Below are 18,656 nucleotides of genomic sequence, written 5' to 3'. Positions count from 1 at the left end.
ATAACAGTTAAAAAGTAATAAGGATGACTACTCCTCCCCTTAATGAAATGAGATATGATTATGAGTGATTTATCTTTGGGTTTTGCTGAGTAATATTTCTTTTCTGTTTTATTCTATTATGTTTCGAGACCTTAACTATTCCCACAAGTTTGTACGTGACTTAATGTTGGAAAACAGGCATCCAAAGCTGGTTCATCATGATATCATATTCACACAATTTGATGCCCAATTAGCTGCAATGACCACAATCCATTATCTTTATCATACAGGTTAATAACCAATATTTTTTTGTATAATGCTCTGCCTAACTTCTCATTTTTATAAATTAGTTTAGTGGTTAGTTGCTTATTGAATTCAATAAACCATCCCCAATGTATTCTTCCTCATTGGCTTAACAGTAGATCAGCTCCCTCACAGCATTTAGTTGATATTCATAAACTGAGGGCACTTATACATGTATGTACTACTTTTGAATGAAAGCCACAAGATTAAAGCAAGATACTACAGCTAATTTGTATTTGTAGCATTTCAGAGTTTAGAAACCCCTTATGATCTAAAAATTGTGATAGAATAATGTAATTGGGTTGGCCTGGCCATTTAGGAAGCACCAAGTACTATTCAAATTATTCCATAGAACTTTCCTCTAGCTCTGCGGCCTAGTATTCTTACAGTTTTGATAATCTGTGACGCTTTCTATGCACAATTGAGTTGTTTGTGTTCTTTTGGATCTTCATTGAAATTAGACACAAATTACATTCATAGACAAGTATTATAATTTCCTTTGGCCTTGCCATGGTTTTGTTGAATAAATGCTAGCTATTCTGACAGGATTAAAATCTGTATCTTTGGCGGCGAGATGTAAAAAACCTGATGGGAAAATCACAATTCACAAATTTGTGAGTCCTTTGAAAAGCCAAGAATTTGTCTAGATTGGGGCTTCCATCAATCCAGTGATGACCATTAAGCTTTTGTTCTGTCAGTCTCTCTCTCTCTCTCTCTCTCTCTCTCTCTCTCTCTCTCTGATGGTATTATGAAAACCTTTCAATTTGAACTACAGTGATATGAAAATACAAGCTCTTACAGAAACTTTATACAAAAAATGTAACACATAGTTAACAAAATGCAGTGGAATGCAATTCATTCTTTTAGGTAACGCCTTATGAATGAAAACCATAATATGACTGTTTTACAAAACTGTCAACTGTGATTGATACCTTTCTTTTCATCATTATTTTCAATGCAACCCTTAAAAGGATTAACACCCACAAAGCGCTGAAAAGGCACACCTGCATATTAATTTTCTTTTACCGTCAGTTTTTGAGAAGTGTACAACAAGTATAAGGCCCTTTATACATTCAAGCTTATGGGGAAATTCTGCCTACCGGTATATAGTTAATCAAGATATTGTAACACTTGTTAAGATGGAGTCTTTGCTTACTATTTTTCAAGTGTTAGAATTTTCAGCAAAATGTAATTTACTATTAGGTACTAATTATTCTGAACAACTTTTTGGTTCAAATCAGTACAATCTCTGACAGAATTTGCAGTTTAAAAAAATAAATAATAATAATAATTGGTTTAACCTAAAAGTTAATCAGTTTAAAATCAACGTATAGGTTTCTTGATAAATCTAGGATGAAATACAGTGAGTAAATCTTTGTAGTTGTACTATTCACAAAATATGCTATTATGACAGAAATATAGCAGATGAATTTAAAATCTTGTCCTGTTGTTTTTTTTTTTATTCTCGATCTGCAAGAGCAGCAGAAGATTTCCTTTAAAAATGTGAAGGGCATTGTCCCATAAACTACAGTATCTTTTGTGTATCTTTTGTTAGATTCTTACCGTAGATTAAAATCTTTATTTTTTTCTCCACAGAATTGTAATCCGTCTGTCCCGCACTATTAGTTGTTTAAAACCCGGTTAATCCATACTGACAGAATGTACTTCGTTTAAGATGTTCAGATTATCTTGACAATTGTTTTGTCTACAGTTTCATTTAAACCTAGCATCATTATTAGAAGTGTCCTTCCACACCACTTAACTTTTTTTAAAGTAAGTTTGCTAATCAGATCATCAGATAATAAACACAATATGAGCAGTTAATCGTTAATAAGCTGTCCCTTCCGATTTAATTTAGTCTTTTAATATGTCTTTAATCTCCTGGAATTGTTCAGAAAATGTTACCTTCTATGATGTTTAAACTATTTAATACTACAATGGTTCCAGTAGATTTGCTATCAAAATCTTTATGAATGTCCTCCATGTTCAATCAAGACTCATTATAGAAAGCAAGTGTGATTTTCTTCTCCTTTCATGTTTCATGGTTGCTTTTAAAAGTTATTGCCAGTTTGAGAAATCGAGAACATAACCAGATTATGGTCTAATTCTAAGTATTTTGTAAGATTGCTACAAGGTTAGGTATTTTAGAAAAGCCTCTTGAATGATTACATTATTACACAAACATCAATAACATTCATATGTTCTTAATTGACAGATTTAGATGGTACTTGGTAGGGTTGCATTTTAGGAAGACCCTAGTTTAGCGAAGGGAACTCTGAAAAAAGCATCATGTAATCACTTGGAAAATATACTAAAATATTGAAGGTCAGATGCAGTTCTACATTTCATAATTGCTCAATTTTTATTATTTTCTGAATGGAATTTGAACACGTCTGTGAAGATTGCATTGGATTTGAGAAATATAACTCTCTTTTCATTTTTATACAATCAAACACAAAACATACAAATACATGTACAGGCTGTGTGTAAGTTCTGTTGGAAAGACAAATGTAAATACATATTAGTTGGGATTGTACAAGGGATATATCACCCTCCTGAACTATCACTCACAGTAGATGTTTTGAAAAGTAGATTGAATTCCCAGAGAAAAGGAGACTTATAGAATGAATTGACCTTAGAATTGTGTTTGTGAATCTCTAATTTTAGCGAACTGTTAAACAATTCCTTTGGCTTCTTGGAACTCTTATGGGAAATTCAATTATAATTTTTTTTATGAAAATTAGGATGACTAACTAGTGCTGACAAGAAAAACAATTTTACAGGCCTAGCTGTTGCACCATATACACTGTAAGCATCATCCAATGGCCAATGCCCAACCTAACTCAGTTGTGTGCCAGGGAATAAATTATTTAAAAAATTTGGGGGCTACTTTTCAAGCTTGCTTGCATGAAAATAACACTCTTTAATTTGTTTTGCATTGAACTCTATGCAAATTTTGGGGGGGCTCTTGTATGACTTTCGGGGGCTCTTTTTGGCATTTCGGGGGCTAATTCGCCCTGAGCCCCTGTGTATTTTTTCCCTGTTGTATGCAGTTTAAATGTTACTGTGGTCATTGGTATATTGATACCTTACACGACTCCATTCCAGTTATTTTTATTTCATTACAGGAGAGTAAATATAAAAAATTGCATAACACTGATCAGTGATCATGTAATCAACTCCTGAGATGCTTAGGTTTGGTAAACAGTAAATTAAAATCTTTGGAGAAAAAAAAAATTGAGGTAAAATTTTCCTTGTACTGTGACATTAGCCCCAGTCAAGTTTACAATTGTATCTTCTGTAAATATATATTAGATTTAAAAGAAGATTGATACCATTCCCCCTAGAGTGCAAGTCATGAAAACGCAACTAAATGTTTGATTAGGTTTTCATGACATCGGTTACCATCAGCAGAGCCAGAGAAAGGAAAAGATGGAAACATATCCCCACCTTCTCGAGCAAAAAGAGAGGGATCTTTCATCTGCAATCAGCAACATTATCCATGTAATTGTCCAATCGTGAAACATGATCTGCAGAATCATTTCCGCTGTTTCCTGTTTTCTTGTGGGAAGAGCAAGAAAAGATCAAGCAATAAAAAAAATGAGTATTGTATGAGAAGTGATGATGGATCTTAGGGGTCGGGTAGGTGCTGGATTGAACTTGGAGATCTGATTAGTTTATTGCAAGCACACAGGGGTTTGATGTAATTTATGGTAATATATGCACATCATGCAGTTTGTGTTCTCAACTTCCCATATTCCTTTTTCAAAGGAACAACAGCTGGTCATTTCTCTGACATCCCTTCAAAGGCTTCATATAATCTCTGTAGACTCCCTGATTGTTAGTGACTCATTGTTAGGATTGGTCTGCAAGCAATCAGCAAAGTTGTTGAGGAGTTCTTACATAAATTCACATGAGGCTTGCATGGGCAAGCAATAGTACTTTGTCACAAGAGTGCAGTCATTTTGTGTTGCCTTGGCAACTGAACATGGGAAGGGGATTGAGGGGAAGGGGAAGGGGCTTTGGCTATTACAGTATGAATGTAGCCTTTTAATTTAATTTTTAAATTCTGCATAATATTCTCTGTACTCAGAGTGTTGTATGATCCGTTGGTGAGAGTTTTAAAAGTGCTACAACTATTATTCCTTGCAGATTTACCCATGAATGTTTCACAATGATAATAGGTAGTTCTGAGTAGTTTGAGGATAGTATAGGTAAGAGACCATTATGTAGACTTTTATATAGAGCTGGGGGGTGTTTCATAAAGCTGTTTGTAAAGTTACGCATGACTTTACGAACGACTCGTAAATGAAAAGCCAAATGGGATGCTTAATCATTTTTAACTGCATCAACTAAAGTTGAACTGTGCAGATGTAGATTAATATTATTATAACAAACATTTTTAATGCAAAGTTTGTTTTTTGCCATAATGTAATTCAGGTTATTGGAAGTATCAGAAAAAAATTTGGGCATCCTATCTGGCACTTCATTTACATGTCGTTTGTAAAGTCATGCGTAACTTTACAAACAGCTTGATGAAACACCCCCCTGTTCCCATTAGGAGTAACTGATAGAAATGCTCTACACTACAGGGTTGTAATTAATCCACTCGATGGATGAAATGATGATTCTGTACTAAACCTTGATCACTCTCGATTCCACTGGGGAGTATTCCAACCAGTTACCATTAGTCATGCAGGCACATTGTTTTCTTATCACAGTTATGCTGGTTTCCTACCAAGTACTCATCCTACACCTGGGTGGAGAGAGGCTGAAATGAACCTAACTTTCATGCAAGGGCTCGAACCTTAAACCCTTGTAGTGTCATTCAATTTCAAGTTTTAGAAGTATTGTTGAATAACAGCTGAGATTGTGATATGCATGGGGCATATTGCCATATAGTATTCTTATATTCTCTGAAATCATCTGTGCTAGATATTCAACCAAACTATAAACCTAACTCTACTGGGTATCCCTATGTCAAGTAGCATTTCCCGACTTGTCTTGATATCGAAAGGCAATATGGCTACTCCAGACTTTTCTGCTTTATAAATTGCACTTTTTACTCATTGCTTTGCATAAGATCTAGAACACAGATAAGCTTTCAGAAGTAGGCTAATAACTTGATGTCCGATGGGCACTAAGTAAAAATCCCACTTTAGTTTAGCAGATTAGGACTCTTTGTATATTCGTGTAGGCTTTTCAAACACGATTGTGTGACACACGTAGTACATTATGAATAGAAGAGAAACCAGTGAATGTTCTCTTCCTATGGGTTCAGAGTTTAGCAAGGATAGGATTTGCTTGAAATCCCAAGACAAAACGCTTTCTCCACCTCAAAGGCTCAAGGAAATTGTCATGCTTGCTGTTTCCTCCTAAGGGGAAATGGATGCTGTACTAAGGGAAGTCTTACACCTTTACTTAGCAGGGTTTGGGCCATGGAATAATGTATTAAATCTGTTTTTTTCTATATGATCACTCCTTTCTTTACCTAAGTTAAAATAATTTGTTGCAACCTAACACCTTAAGCTGTTGAGTCACACCAAGGATAGTCATCTCTTTCTCCTGTGAATCCTTTTTTGTTTCATATGTTTCTTTCAATGTAAATTTTCTAATCTTTGTCTTTTTTCTCTCTAGTGCATGTTTAATAGAAATTGATAGAATAAAAACGTAATCTTTATGAATTTTTATGTGATGATGACAGTGATGATGATCGTTGCATAGCACCAGTGTCCACCTGTGATGGGTGCTCATGGGGCATGCTCTGCAATGTCTCAAAAAGTCAATGTTCTTGGTTAGTGCAGGGAGATGGGATGATGGTTATTGTTTAAAATTAATATGATTTTTCATTAGTCTTTGTTGGCATTTGTATTATTCTAGAGATGATGTCCTGGCTGGGATTAGCAACACTATTTATTTTTCTTGATTGCTTTCTCTATCCTTTTGCCTTGTTTTATTTGTATTCTGTTTTTTTTTATTCCCCCTCTCTCTTTCTCTCCCCCCCCTCTCTCTCTCTCTCTCTCTTTCTCTCTCTCTCCCTCCCCTCTCTCTTTCTCTCTTTCTTTCTCTTTCTCTTTCTTTCTCTCTCTCTGTCACTCTCTGTCTCTCTCTGCTGTGAGCTATTCCCACCCTCCCCACCTCACTTGACTGTTCCCCCTCTTTTCTACCCCCCTCACTTTCTTGTTCCCCTCCCTCCCTTCCCCATGGTACCTCATGGGAATGTTATCTTGGACTGTATCCATCATACCATGATCAGGTCACTGACTGTGTTGACAGAAACATTCAGATACAGAATTCATTATATTAAAAAAAAAAAAAAAAAAAAAAAAACATATTTAATGGTATAGTACCACCTGAAGTAATGATTTAAAGAAACAGATACATTGAATGTGTATTGCAAAAATGCATTTCATTTGAAATGTCTAATAATATCTTTTATGTGTCTGGCCTTCCTTTCATGATCACAAATCTCATTATTAGGTTATCTAAATCTAATGTGAAAATAATTGCCCTCAATAACCTTCTAAACACTTATATTGTGCTTAAAATGTGACACAGTACAGCAATTAATAGATGTGTATGTCATTTAGTGATTCCCATGGGGGATTGTCCAAATACCCATCTTTCCTGTTATATACTGGATCCCAGGGACAAAGAGATGGTATACAAAATAATGAAGAAGGACAGAAGTGACCCAACTCGTTTTTCTTCTATCCTGAAAAGTCTGGTCATTTTATGTCCAATCTGTGACATCCTCCAATGCCACAGTCTTTCTTTTTTCTGAAAGTGATGTTAATATCCTCTTCTACTGCATTGATCATTTATCAGCTACAAGGAAAGCCATAATTATCATCCAGGCTTCTTTTTATGAAAGATGTCTTGAATTACGAGGATGTACAATTTGATTTGCCGATGACATGTATGGGGTTAACCTCCAACTTTTTTCTTCTTCCAGTTAATGAACTATCCATTGTACAAAACAACTCTAAAGTGATGTTCACATTCCCCCTCCTCTATCTCCCCTTCCTTTAATAATTACCCCCATCGGTTCTGAACTTCCTGTAAAAATAGTTCATTGTCTCATTGCATTGAAGTCAGTCAAACTCCGCTATCCCCTGTCTCAGCTCATTTCTTGTTTTCAATCTGATGCTGCTATTTTACAATTTGGCTCTGACTAGGAATCAGCTCTTTGACAAAATATTTTTATGTCATGATTTAAAAAATACATATTCTTCTTTCATCAATTATATATTCGATGAGAATAGCTTTTTGAAATGAGTTATCATTTCAGTCTACCAAAAAATGAGCTAAAATAGCGTTTTGTAAGACAAAAATAGCGTTCTGTCCGTCATGAATAGGGTTCTGTCAGTAATTTCTAGGTCATTACTCAATCCATTCCAATAACAATTCTTAACCTGTAATACCCCTTAGTCATCAGCCCCTATTAAGGTCAGGCTGTTTATATCTTAGGACGGAATACAAAACTTGTATTAGATATGAAAATAACTAGTTCTGTTCTGCGCCAGGTAAAGACAGATTGAATATCCGTTCAGGGACCAGGTTCGTCCGATACAGGTGTGGGCATTTAGTAATTTAAATGCTATCATTGAGTCATTATAGAGTCTAATAGCTGACATCTAGCTCGGCATGATGAGTGATAGATGTGTAATAAGGACACTCATATCTTGCTGAATTTGTAAAACATAAATACAATTTATTAATTTTAATGAGGAATCCGGCTTGTCTCATCCTTACACCAAGTTACAATTGTGATTCCCATTCTGATGCTCAACAAGTCAAAATCACGTTTAAGTGTACCAATCACCTGAAAAATAAATTGTTTATTGGTAGAATGTATAAAATTAACCTAAAAAGACTTCCCCTGGCTCTATAGGTATATAGAGTATGAAGAAAATAAAGGATAACACAAAACCTTGCGGACTATGAGCAATATTTTCGTTGGCTCATTCAGACATGGACAAATTATTTCTGTTGCCCATTGTATGGAGTTTGTCATCATCATTCATATAAAGTAACCACCACCCCTCCCCTATTTCTTCACACTTTAGGACTTCCACACAACATGAAAAGGTAGTTTTACCAAGGAGGTACTGTCGGATTTCTCCTTGGTTTTATAAGTGATTTGACAAAGTAGAACAAAGTTACTAAGGAAGAAGTTTGTTGCACCTCTGGACATTGCCCTGAATTCCGAGACCGTGAAGCGGATTCAGCAGGGTTTGAAATGAGAAGATGTTGACGGGTAGTAGATGACCTGAAATTGGTTCCTGATTCAGTGATGTGCCAAAAGCGTCTTTGCTGTTCCGAACAGGGCTAACCAACTGTGTTTCATGCAATATATCATACAAGCTATACAAAAATCTCCTACCAAACACAAATAAACTGTACATCCACCACCCACCTAGCTCCTATATTCGTGTTCAGAAATCTGCAATTGTGCCAGAGATGCAACTTCTGTTTGTATTAAACAGTTCGAAATGGAATATCAAGACAATTGTTTAAATTCAACTTTTAAGAATTTAGAAAAAGAAAAGTCAGCATACCATTCAGCAAGTTTGAAAAAAAGTGCTTCTGAACAAAAAAGTACAGGCCACTACTGAAACTTTGAAATGTTTAAGAAATGTTCAGAAAGTTTGGAGTGCTGCCACAAAATAAGACCTACTGTCATTATTGAGCAGGTGATATCCACTACATCAGTAGGATGAGACAGTGTATCATAATTTATTTGGCAGAGGAAAAGTTCCTCTGACATACATGAATGATGTAAACAGTTGCAACAAATAGACATATTAGGCTTGTAATTATTTTGGTTACCCCCCAAAGGTACATCAATCAAGGGAGAATTGGTGAAATGGATTCATCATTCAATACAGGCTCAGTTCATATAAAACCTTGGATTTTGTTTTTTAGTTTTTACCTGGCAATGATCACTTCTTGTTTTTTATTTTTCATGCTACAATATTTTTGTAGACATTCTTCATAATCTTACAAAGATTGTTGATAGATTGAAGGTAAGAAATGAGAAGTGCAGTAGCTTAACGTTGACATTAATAAAGAAAAATCAATGAATGAATAACAGATAGATGACTTCAAAGACATGATGCCAATTTTTAGCCTTGGATTTGGGAAGTATTTTCTTCTATGGTGTTTGCTTGGTGGAACTGTGACACCGCTCTAATAATACAAGTTTCATGCACTTGGACACCCTTTACTTTCCGTCAAACAAACCTTTTTGTACTGACTTGAAAAAAAGAGAGCACACAAAAAGAAGAAATTTGACAACACATCTAAAGGTTGAAAGAGACCTTTTGGTAGAGCGTTCTAGCATAAGATTAGATTCTACCAGTATTCTGACTAGGCTATTGTGCATTTGATGAATGGGTAAGCTTGGTCCCACCCCCTATTTTCGAGGTCTGTTCAAGGTTTGTGAATGTTTGGTTTGCTAAGTTTGTAGGTCAGATTTCTTTTCATGGCTCAAGTTCACTTCTCTCCCTAGTCACGTCAATATCCTTTTGTTGCCAGAAGGATGCAGAAAGCTTGTGAAAATGAGTTCGTGTATCATGTTCCGTCTCCCTGTAAATGAAATTGTTGTAAAGAGTATACATGATTCATGTTGTTTTGCAACAGACAGGCCCTATTACACTACATCCATGAAGTATGTTGTAGCCTTATTTTGAATTTGAATAGACAGAGATGAAAATGGTGGCAATTTTGGCTTAAAGGAGCAATTAATCTACTCTGTGCATGTGTATTGTCCTTCGTTCTTCGAGTGGCCGCGGTTATTTTGTAAGATCAAACACAAAGATATAAGTAGGTCCCTGCCTAAGTTTGTAGAGGGTTGGGAAATTGAACTTATGAACTCTTTCATACCTGTCAATATTTGATAAGTGTATTGCTCCATATTTCCCATAGGCTTTCTCATTGAAAAGGGACCAAACATGGTAGTCTAAATAAGAGGTGGTATTGCTGTGTACATTGTCACTGTTTAGAGGTCAGCGGGATATCTAAAGGCTATCCTATAGAAGACTCATTTTGTTTTGGTGTGTGTGCTTTGAAGTTTGAATAAAGATTTCTTTTGAAGTTTTTTCCCTCTAGTATCTTTCAATACCTCCTGATTATTCACATGTCATTGGTAGGTGCTAAAATCATGCTCCCATGAATACATTTTATCTGTTGCATTCTAGTTTCTTCTTCTTCTTTTTTTACTCTTTCTTTCTTCCATTATTTCTTTCTTCCATTATTTCTTTCTTTTTCATTTGCCTTTTCAGTGACCTAGAACTGATGATGACTAGACAGTGTACCGTACTATAAGTTATTTCAGTTCCTATAATATGGACATCTAAGAATGATGGTATATATGGGCACTGTAAGTCATTCTAATTTGTTGTAGGCCTATATTCCCATATTTAAAATAAAAAATAAAGTAATATCCTGTTTACATGAACCCTTCCGGCTCTATGTAGACACTTATAAGGAAAATACTCTTTGCTTTGGAAGAAGAAAAAATGCTTGACCATGTACTCTAGAAATAAGAAAGATCCTCTCAATTTGGCTTCATATCCATTATTAATGTTTTTTATTTTTTATTTCTACAGTGCAACTACTTGTGCAAGTCCAGATTTCTTTGAGGAGTTGAAGCAGCTGTATCGAGTGAGTAGATGGGGGACAGGGATCGCATCAACAGAGATGGCCATCCTTGCTACAACCATGGCTCTCAATCCAGAACCAGCTTTACTTAAGGTATGATGATGATAGTGGTGGTGGTGGTGGTTGTGGTGGTTGTAGTCGTGGTGGTGATGGTGCTTGTGGTGGTGGTGGTGGTGATGATGATGATGATGATGATGATGATGATGAATTGATGATGATGACGATGATGAAAAAATAGAGGGAAGGAGAGAGTAGTAGTAGTAGTAGTAGTGTTGGTTATTTTACCTGACTGCTAAGAAAGCACAAATGCTTGTTAATAAGCAACCAGAGGCCTGATGGCTTTAGGTCCTCCCCGACCAATTTTTTGAAAAAGATCAAAGTTTTAATTGATATACACCAATGACTTGATGTAATTGAGTATTTTTCTCTTTGGCAAGTGAGATTTTAAGGCACAATGGTTTTAGAAAATATATTTTTGATTATAATTTATCTTCAGTAGATGTAAAGATATTTTCCTTTTTACTCTCATCAGTTTTTCCGGAACATCCCATCCCTCCGACCTTACTTCACTGAGTACCTAGGAGAATGTGGCCGTGTCATCTTGACTGAACCCAGCGGCAAACCTCTCAGCAGCTACCTCAAAGCATCATGGAAGGACAGGGTTGACATCTCTCTCAAGATCCTCCAAATGATCGAAGACTTTCATGACTCCAGTGACAAGTGGCTTGTCTTGCTCCTAGACTTTGGTTATGAAAACTTTGTCATGACCTCCGAAGGGCAGCTGAAGGTCGTGAACCTTGGTGGTATGGTGATTGTCGATAAGGATCAGACCTCCACAAGTGAGTCTAGCCGATTTTCTTGTTTTAGTCAAAGTTTAATGCCAGTGGGAAATATCATTTTACTTGGAAACTAACCCGAGCCATCTATAATATTGACAACTTAACTTCATTACCACACAATTAGTAAATCATATGCAATAAAAAAAGAACACACCAAAAACAACCTTCTGAATTGACAATTTGTGCATCTCTTTCTGCAGGCTATTTCAGGCCTTATATCTTTAAACCTTGAATTTTGAAATTGATTTGGCTTGTAGGCTATAAATATAGACTTTATCTGAATTTAAAAGAGGACAAGTCACCACTACAACCTAGATGTTTTCTAGTTTTAATGCATTGTAGTTTTGGAATTATATCTCTTAATTTACATATTACCAAACAAGTCTTCTAGTATACCCCATTTCTAAATCATGTTATACACTATGTACTTTTAACATCAATAAGAAAGGCACCCAGTTAATAATCAACCATCTTCAATCAAAAGTGACACAATCTTTGTTTACCCTCTGAAACACAGAGGAAGAAGAAGGCCAACATTTTGCTTAGACCATGAACACAGTACTCATCATTTACTTTATAGCAAGATAACACCAGCTCAACTAATATTGAAAGAATGGACCAGGATTGGTTTCATTAGCGTGATAGCACTCAAGGAATGGGATGGAAACAAGATGATCTTGTTGAGTTTGTCCGATAAGATGTCAATGATCCCCTCAAATCCTTGGATTAGAGGGCAGTCTTGCTTCTCAAAGATTAGATTGAAATTTGAGACAGTGAACTGTTTTAAATACAGTGATGTCTTTTAGGTGTCCATTTTGTTCAAAAAATAAGAAACTACCCGTAAAATGGTTAAATACTTAACAATAAAGTAGGACAGATATCGAATCACTGATAGGCAAATTCTTCTGACAAAAAATTGGGGGAAGTCTAATTCAGAACACAGTTTTAGACAGTCACTCATATGTCTCCTGCCCTTATTTACAATATAAAGGTACCTTAATTAGTCTGTTATACTTTAGAAAAATGTAATTCACATTTTCAAGGTTGTTGTTCAGGAGGGATCAAGAAAACAAAGAACATCAGTTTTAGGTACCAATTAATCGCTCACTCTAAATTCAACGTCATGATATGCTACAGTTATGGCCATTCCAATACAAAATGATTTGTAATACTTGTTTTTAGATCTCATAGCAGTGAAGGACATTGAGTGATTTCAAGTTGGGTGTTTAAGGCTGGTGTTAGTGTTTAATAAACACTAACACCAGCCTAAACACCGAAATGGAAATCAGCTGGTGTTAAGGCTTTGACCTCTGAATATCGTCAACTTCCGGTAGCTAGTGTTATCGATTTTGCAAAATTGTCGTCTGCTGAATCGACCTTTGTGGCTGGTGTTAATATTTTACGTACAAATGTCCTGTTCACTAACACTAGCCCCTAGGGATTAAGCAAATGTTGATATCCAGTTTGGTGTTAGTGTTGTACCCGCACACATTCAACGCACGAACGACGCCAATTTATTGTCTGACGATCAAATAAAAATATGTGAAACACATAATTCCTATATTCTTTCGTGTAAAATAAGTTATTTTCTAAGACCAGAGAAATAGGTGTAAATTTATTCTGTACTTTTCATGATATCTTTAGTTTTGATGTACTAATTTTAAATCATGGTCGTAAAATCAAGTATGTGGTGACGTCACGGCTGGTGTTAAACTATCGATTTTGATATAGGTATCGGGCTCTTAATTTCATCAGCAAATTCTCCGCTCGATTTAAGAGCTCTTGACTGCTCTAAACACTAACACTAACACTAACACCAAACTTGAAATCACTCATTGTCTGTCTGGCTGGAGAAGTTTGGAGTGGATCTTATCACCACAATGTTTATTTCAGATCCATGATGTCCATTAGCGCTCTGATTGCAAACAAATTAGCAAGGAGACATTACCAGACAGAAAACTATCATCCGGAGATTTGAATTTCTTCTGGACACATTAATATAATTAGTTAGATATGAAGTTCCCCTCAAGGCCTCAATCCCCACCCCCCATACAAAAAAAAAACAACAGATAGACAGAAACAAATAACTATATCATGGTCAGTCATCATGGCTTTGTATAATGGTTTTGGAAGTATTTAAGTAAATGGAATCTGTTTCATAAATCTGTTTTGTAGCATATTTAAACTTTGAGAGCAAGGTAATATGTTAAACAAATATGGTTGTATTTACATGAGAGGTCATATATGTATGTAGTTTAACCTGTTACCACTCCCAAAGAGCAAACTGGATTTACTCCTGACATTGATTAAGGGTTCCAGGTATACGAAAGCCAAGGCGAGGTACTTTTGTGTCGCTTAAAGATTTCTGACACAACTTAAGAACACAAGGGAGTAACACCTCCATTCTATAAATCCTGTGACAAGTGTTCTTGGAGGGACCCAGGTAATGTGTCACAGAAGGTCTGTTTTCATCAGCTCGAGATTGCTGAATAGCCCGCTATTTCTGATTTGGGAAATAATCCTGAAGTTACAAATCATGTCTACATCAGCTCGAGATTGACCTCGAAACTTGAAACTCAAGATCGAGAGATTAGCTCAAGATATTTTGCTCAGCATTCGCGCATAGTGCGAGTATTCGGGCTGGTGAAGGCGCACCGGACAAATAGCGGGGTATTTTGTAAACTAGCCCAAGATATCTTGGGATGATTAATGTATCTCGACCAAATATCCGGCTAATTGCAACTGTAGGCAAATTTTACTGGATAATTTGCGATTGGGATAGTTCAAATAGCGGGATATTTGGCAATCTCGAGCTGATGAAAACAGACCTAGACTAAGTTCTAAGTCATCTTGTTTTGACCCTGTCTCTTGGCATTAAGGCTTGGATACACCTGGATAGGATTCAGAGAAGGACACACCTTCAATCTCTGACTCAGATTCCCGTGGGAACGGACCAACAGTGTTCAACCATATTTCATATTTGTCCATGTTCCTCTGTGTGTCATAACTCATAATAATAAGTTCACACTTTGAAGGAAACTCTACCTTGTATTCACTTACAAGTAGGATTTATTAGATACAGTCCATACATGTACCTGAACAATTAATGCGAATACGTTTTTCTTCTTCTTCTCCTCCTCCTCCTCTTCCTCCTCGTTCTTCTTCTTCTTTGTCTTCTTTTGTTGTTGTTGTGGTCATATATATGGCCTATATTCAAGATTCCTTATTTCTAAAGCCTCTCTTGATCGCAAGCATAACATTTTCATTACAAACATAACTTTCTCTTTCCCTCCCTTGTCACTCTAGTATTTTGAAAGTTTCTAGTAAATCTAAAACATTTGTAACATTTGTCTATCAGCCTATAAGTTAAATGTTTTATCACTTTTCCCCACACTATCTATCTTACCCAAACACTTGAAGCAGTCAGTAACAAATGCCCTCAGTGTTTGTCCTCTAAATGTGTAAATACCCGAATTTGACATGTGGTAACCATATTTATAAGGCAGCCGGAAATTCAAGTACATTCCCGAGCCTTGATGGGATCCAAGGGACCAATTGAAGTTTGAGATTTAAAGCAAGGTCTTGATTGAAGGCTAAGCAGCTGTATCTAATGAAGTGTTTATGCTGTAAGTAATTTGTAACATGGACACAAGGGCAGGTGGGATAAATAAAAGGTCACAAGAATATTTAGTCAGTATGTAACCATGGCCTAAGTGTTTATTTAAAAAAAACTTTACAAGTATTGGAACTTTCTGAAAACTCCTTGATAAGTTGTCACCTTGTCACCTGCTAATCTAGACAGTATTGCATGGGTTGGGGTGGAGATGGAGGAAAGGGGGCGGGTAGAATAGAGGGGGGGGGGGTGACTTCCTTTGAAATGGTGTCATTGTAGTTCTACTCATCTTGCATCTACATGAAACCAGTTCATCTTGTTTTTGTCTCTCGTAGGCTCGCTGTTTGGTCTTCTTTTACCATTCTTACACCACTTAGCAAGTTTGATTGTTGAAATGCAGCTACGAACATTCTGTGGAGATATTTCAAATGTTTTTTTTTTAATCTAGCATTCTTTGAGAATAGGATTACACAAACTACTAAGCAGTTCTTATCACTATCACATTCTGTAGGTCACCTTTATTTCACCCCTTCAAATAAGCCCAATTCTAACTCTCTGGGGCGCTTCAAGCACCATTATGCTCTCTATGGTTCAAATCATAATAGAACACTGGCCCTAGGGAATTTTTTTATAGAACAGAAAGGAGTTTAATATCTGGAAAACATCTACCGGTAGTTCTTTAGGCTAGTAGTAGCAGAAAAAAAATCAAAACATGTTTTCAACGCTTCAGTCTCACACATAAAGAATGGTTTTAACAAACGTAATCTCTGCCCGTCATCTGTTAGTAATAGCTCGAGCTTACAGATGAACTGTATTGATAGAGGTGTTTGTTACATGCGTACTGACAAATGACTTTATTTATTCCGTTTTTGTGTGTTGTTGTAAGATCGGAGAGTTGGATACATTTTCTTCCGGAATCAAATTTTTTTAATTTTTCAGTGTAACAAGTGAAGCGATCAGCAGTGACTGTTGTTATTTTCTGAAATGATAACCACGTATAGAAGGATTTTTTTTTATTTCTTATCAATTTGGCTTTGGTCTTTTGAATAATGTAGTTACACAAATATTGCTGTAATGCAGACTACTCAGTGTTTCATGTTGTATTTAAAAAAAATTAAATGCCCTAGAATATTCCCAAATTTTATGTAGAGATATAGCCTGCATCTGAAATAGCTGAGTATACAGTACAACAACAGGTCATTATTTATTTTTTCACTTTAAAATATCCTTTTAAAGAAGACTTAGAGTAAAAAGTAAAGAGATATTCAGAGAGAAGAGATCAATGCATTGATGTTTTGGAATGAACCAAGAAACTTCACTTAATGGAGGCACATTTTAGTCAAATGATGATGCTGATCCCACAGTGAGGTACAGGAAATGAAGGAATAACAGGGAATATATTTGATTGTAAATCCTGGCAAAGTATCACCCTGAGATTGAGTCCCCAGCTAGTGATCTATCTTCAGGGTTAGTTAGGTGTTACCTATCCCAGCTGCTTTAAGTCTGCCTGCTTATAATTGGAGACTCATGGACAGTGCTATTGGACTTGACTGGTTTATAGGGGGTATCAAGTGCAAACGAGCTCTCAGCTAGGAACACAACTACTTGACCTGTAAAACTCAAAGGTAAAATGTTAAAGGTAAACATTTACTTTTGGTGGTTTGGACAGTATGGGTATGGTATTTTTTTCCAATAAAATTGTCTTTATGTTTTGTTTAAGCTCTTATTTGTAGACAGAAATCTGTTCAGGAAAGAAAGGTGTGATTCATATTATTACATTCACCAGTCGATGATTGCTTCAATCACTTCAACATCAGATAGTGCAGTTCTCAATTTATAGGGACAGCTTTGTTAAAACTGTAAAATAGAGAATTAAATAGGTTATCATCTTACTAATCACTGTTGTGAGTATCTCTTTGCTAGAATGGTGTCTTCCTCCAATAAGCCTGTCTACATCAGCTCGAGTTTGCCAAATAACCCGCTACTTTCAGACTCAGGATATTATCCCGAAGCTCGAGATAGCGTCTTCACCAGACCGATGCACTCATCACAAACTAGCTCGGACGGGCGCAACTTAGCCTGCTATTTCCCCAAATAGCGTGATATTTTGGAAACAAGACCAAGATTTCTCTGGATATTTTCTCGACCAAATATCCCACTAATTGCAACTGCGGGCTGATGAAGATGCAGATTAGCTGGATAATTTGCGATCAGGATAGTTGAAATAGCGGTTTATTTGGCAAACTTGAGCTGATGAGGACAGGCTTAATAAGGAGAGCTCATTTCCTTTAGGAAATTGGGTCATAGCAACCTGTCCATTTGGTCAGCGACATGACTTGATATCAGACTAAACAAAGCTGTCTGTTTTGATCTAAGGACACATAGACCTACTAGATGTCGGCTAAAAACAAACCATCCTAAAAACAAACCATCCTAATGTCATTTAGAACATGGGCTCCATAAACTTCCTGTCATTTGCATGGAAAGAGTAGAATATTTTGTTAGCAGTATTGAAATTACTGACAGTTACTGGATTTAATGTCCTTCTTTCCCCAATTTATGGAGTGTTTTACATTACAAGTTGAGGTTAAGAGGTTTTTGGTTTAAATGAAGTGATTGAAAGCAATAGGCTATTTTCACAATGTAATCAAATTTGATGCACAAATCTTTGTTAAAGCTAAAGACCAGTTATGGTCATGCGATTGCATTGTGAAAGAAACGTTGTGAAATCGATCGAAGGTTGATCATCTAGCATAGATGTACTGCAAGGTTCTGGAATCATCAAAATGATAAGAAATTTGGCCAAGTCTTCATAAAGTTAGAAGCACTGTACACAGAAAGATGTATATGGGACTACACACACGTGCTTGACACATGCATTTCATATCTCTCAACAGGCAAGAGATACACTAATTTACCAAATATATCAATTAGTAGGCGGTTTTCCGTCAAAATTTTTATCATCATGTAATATTCAAAACATATTCTTTCACATGATTGGTAATAAGAGCTTCCATTTCATTTTTTGAAATTGGGGCATTTCCAATACTGGTCTTTAGCTTTAAGTGCCCAACTACAATGATTCCATTCACCTGTTAGGAATAATTGTATTGCAGTATATAGTCAGAATGCGAATTACATGAATGCTGTGTTGTTAGGTAGGAAAAGCCATGATGTTTGTCTTACCTAGCAACAATTACTGTATGCAATTTGCATTCTGACTATTAAAATACAACTATTTATGAATGAAATAATTT

General features: G+C 36.0%; 1 protein-coding gene across 3 annotated transcripts in view; it reads left to right on the top strand.

The window, feature by feature from the left end:
- LOC584889 (divergent protein kinase domain 2A) overlaps window positions 1–18,656 on the top strand; it is a 72,969-nt gene that overhangs the window by 41,704 nt on the left and 12,609 nt on the right. For all 3 annotated transcript variants that reach the window (XM_011663312.2, XM_011663310.2, XM_030973459.1), the window contains 2 exons: window positions 10,896–11,040; window positions 11,480–11,786. In XM_011663312.2, the coding sequence (XP_011661614.1) occupies window positions 10,896–11,040; window positions 11,480–11,786 (452 nt within the window). The remainder of the gene's footprint in view (window positions 1–10,895; window positions 11,041–11,479; window positions 11,787–18,656) is intronic.

This window comes from Strongylocentrotus purpuratus, unplaced genomic scaffold (assembly GCF_000002235.5).
Source record: "Strongylocentrotus purpuratus isolate Spur 01 unplaced genomic scaffold, Spur_5.0 spur5_scaffold_6, whole genome shotgun sequence".
NCBI lineage: Eukaryota > Metazoa > Echinodermata > Echinoidea > Camarodonta > Strongylocentrotidae > Strongylocentrotus > Strongylocentrotus purpuratus.
The sequence above is the reverse complement of the archived record's forward strand: the minus strand, read 5'-3'. Positions and strand labels throughout refer to the sequence as shown.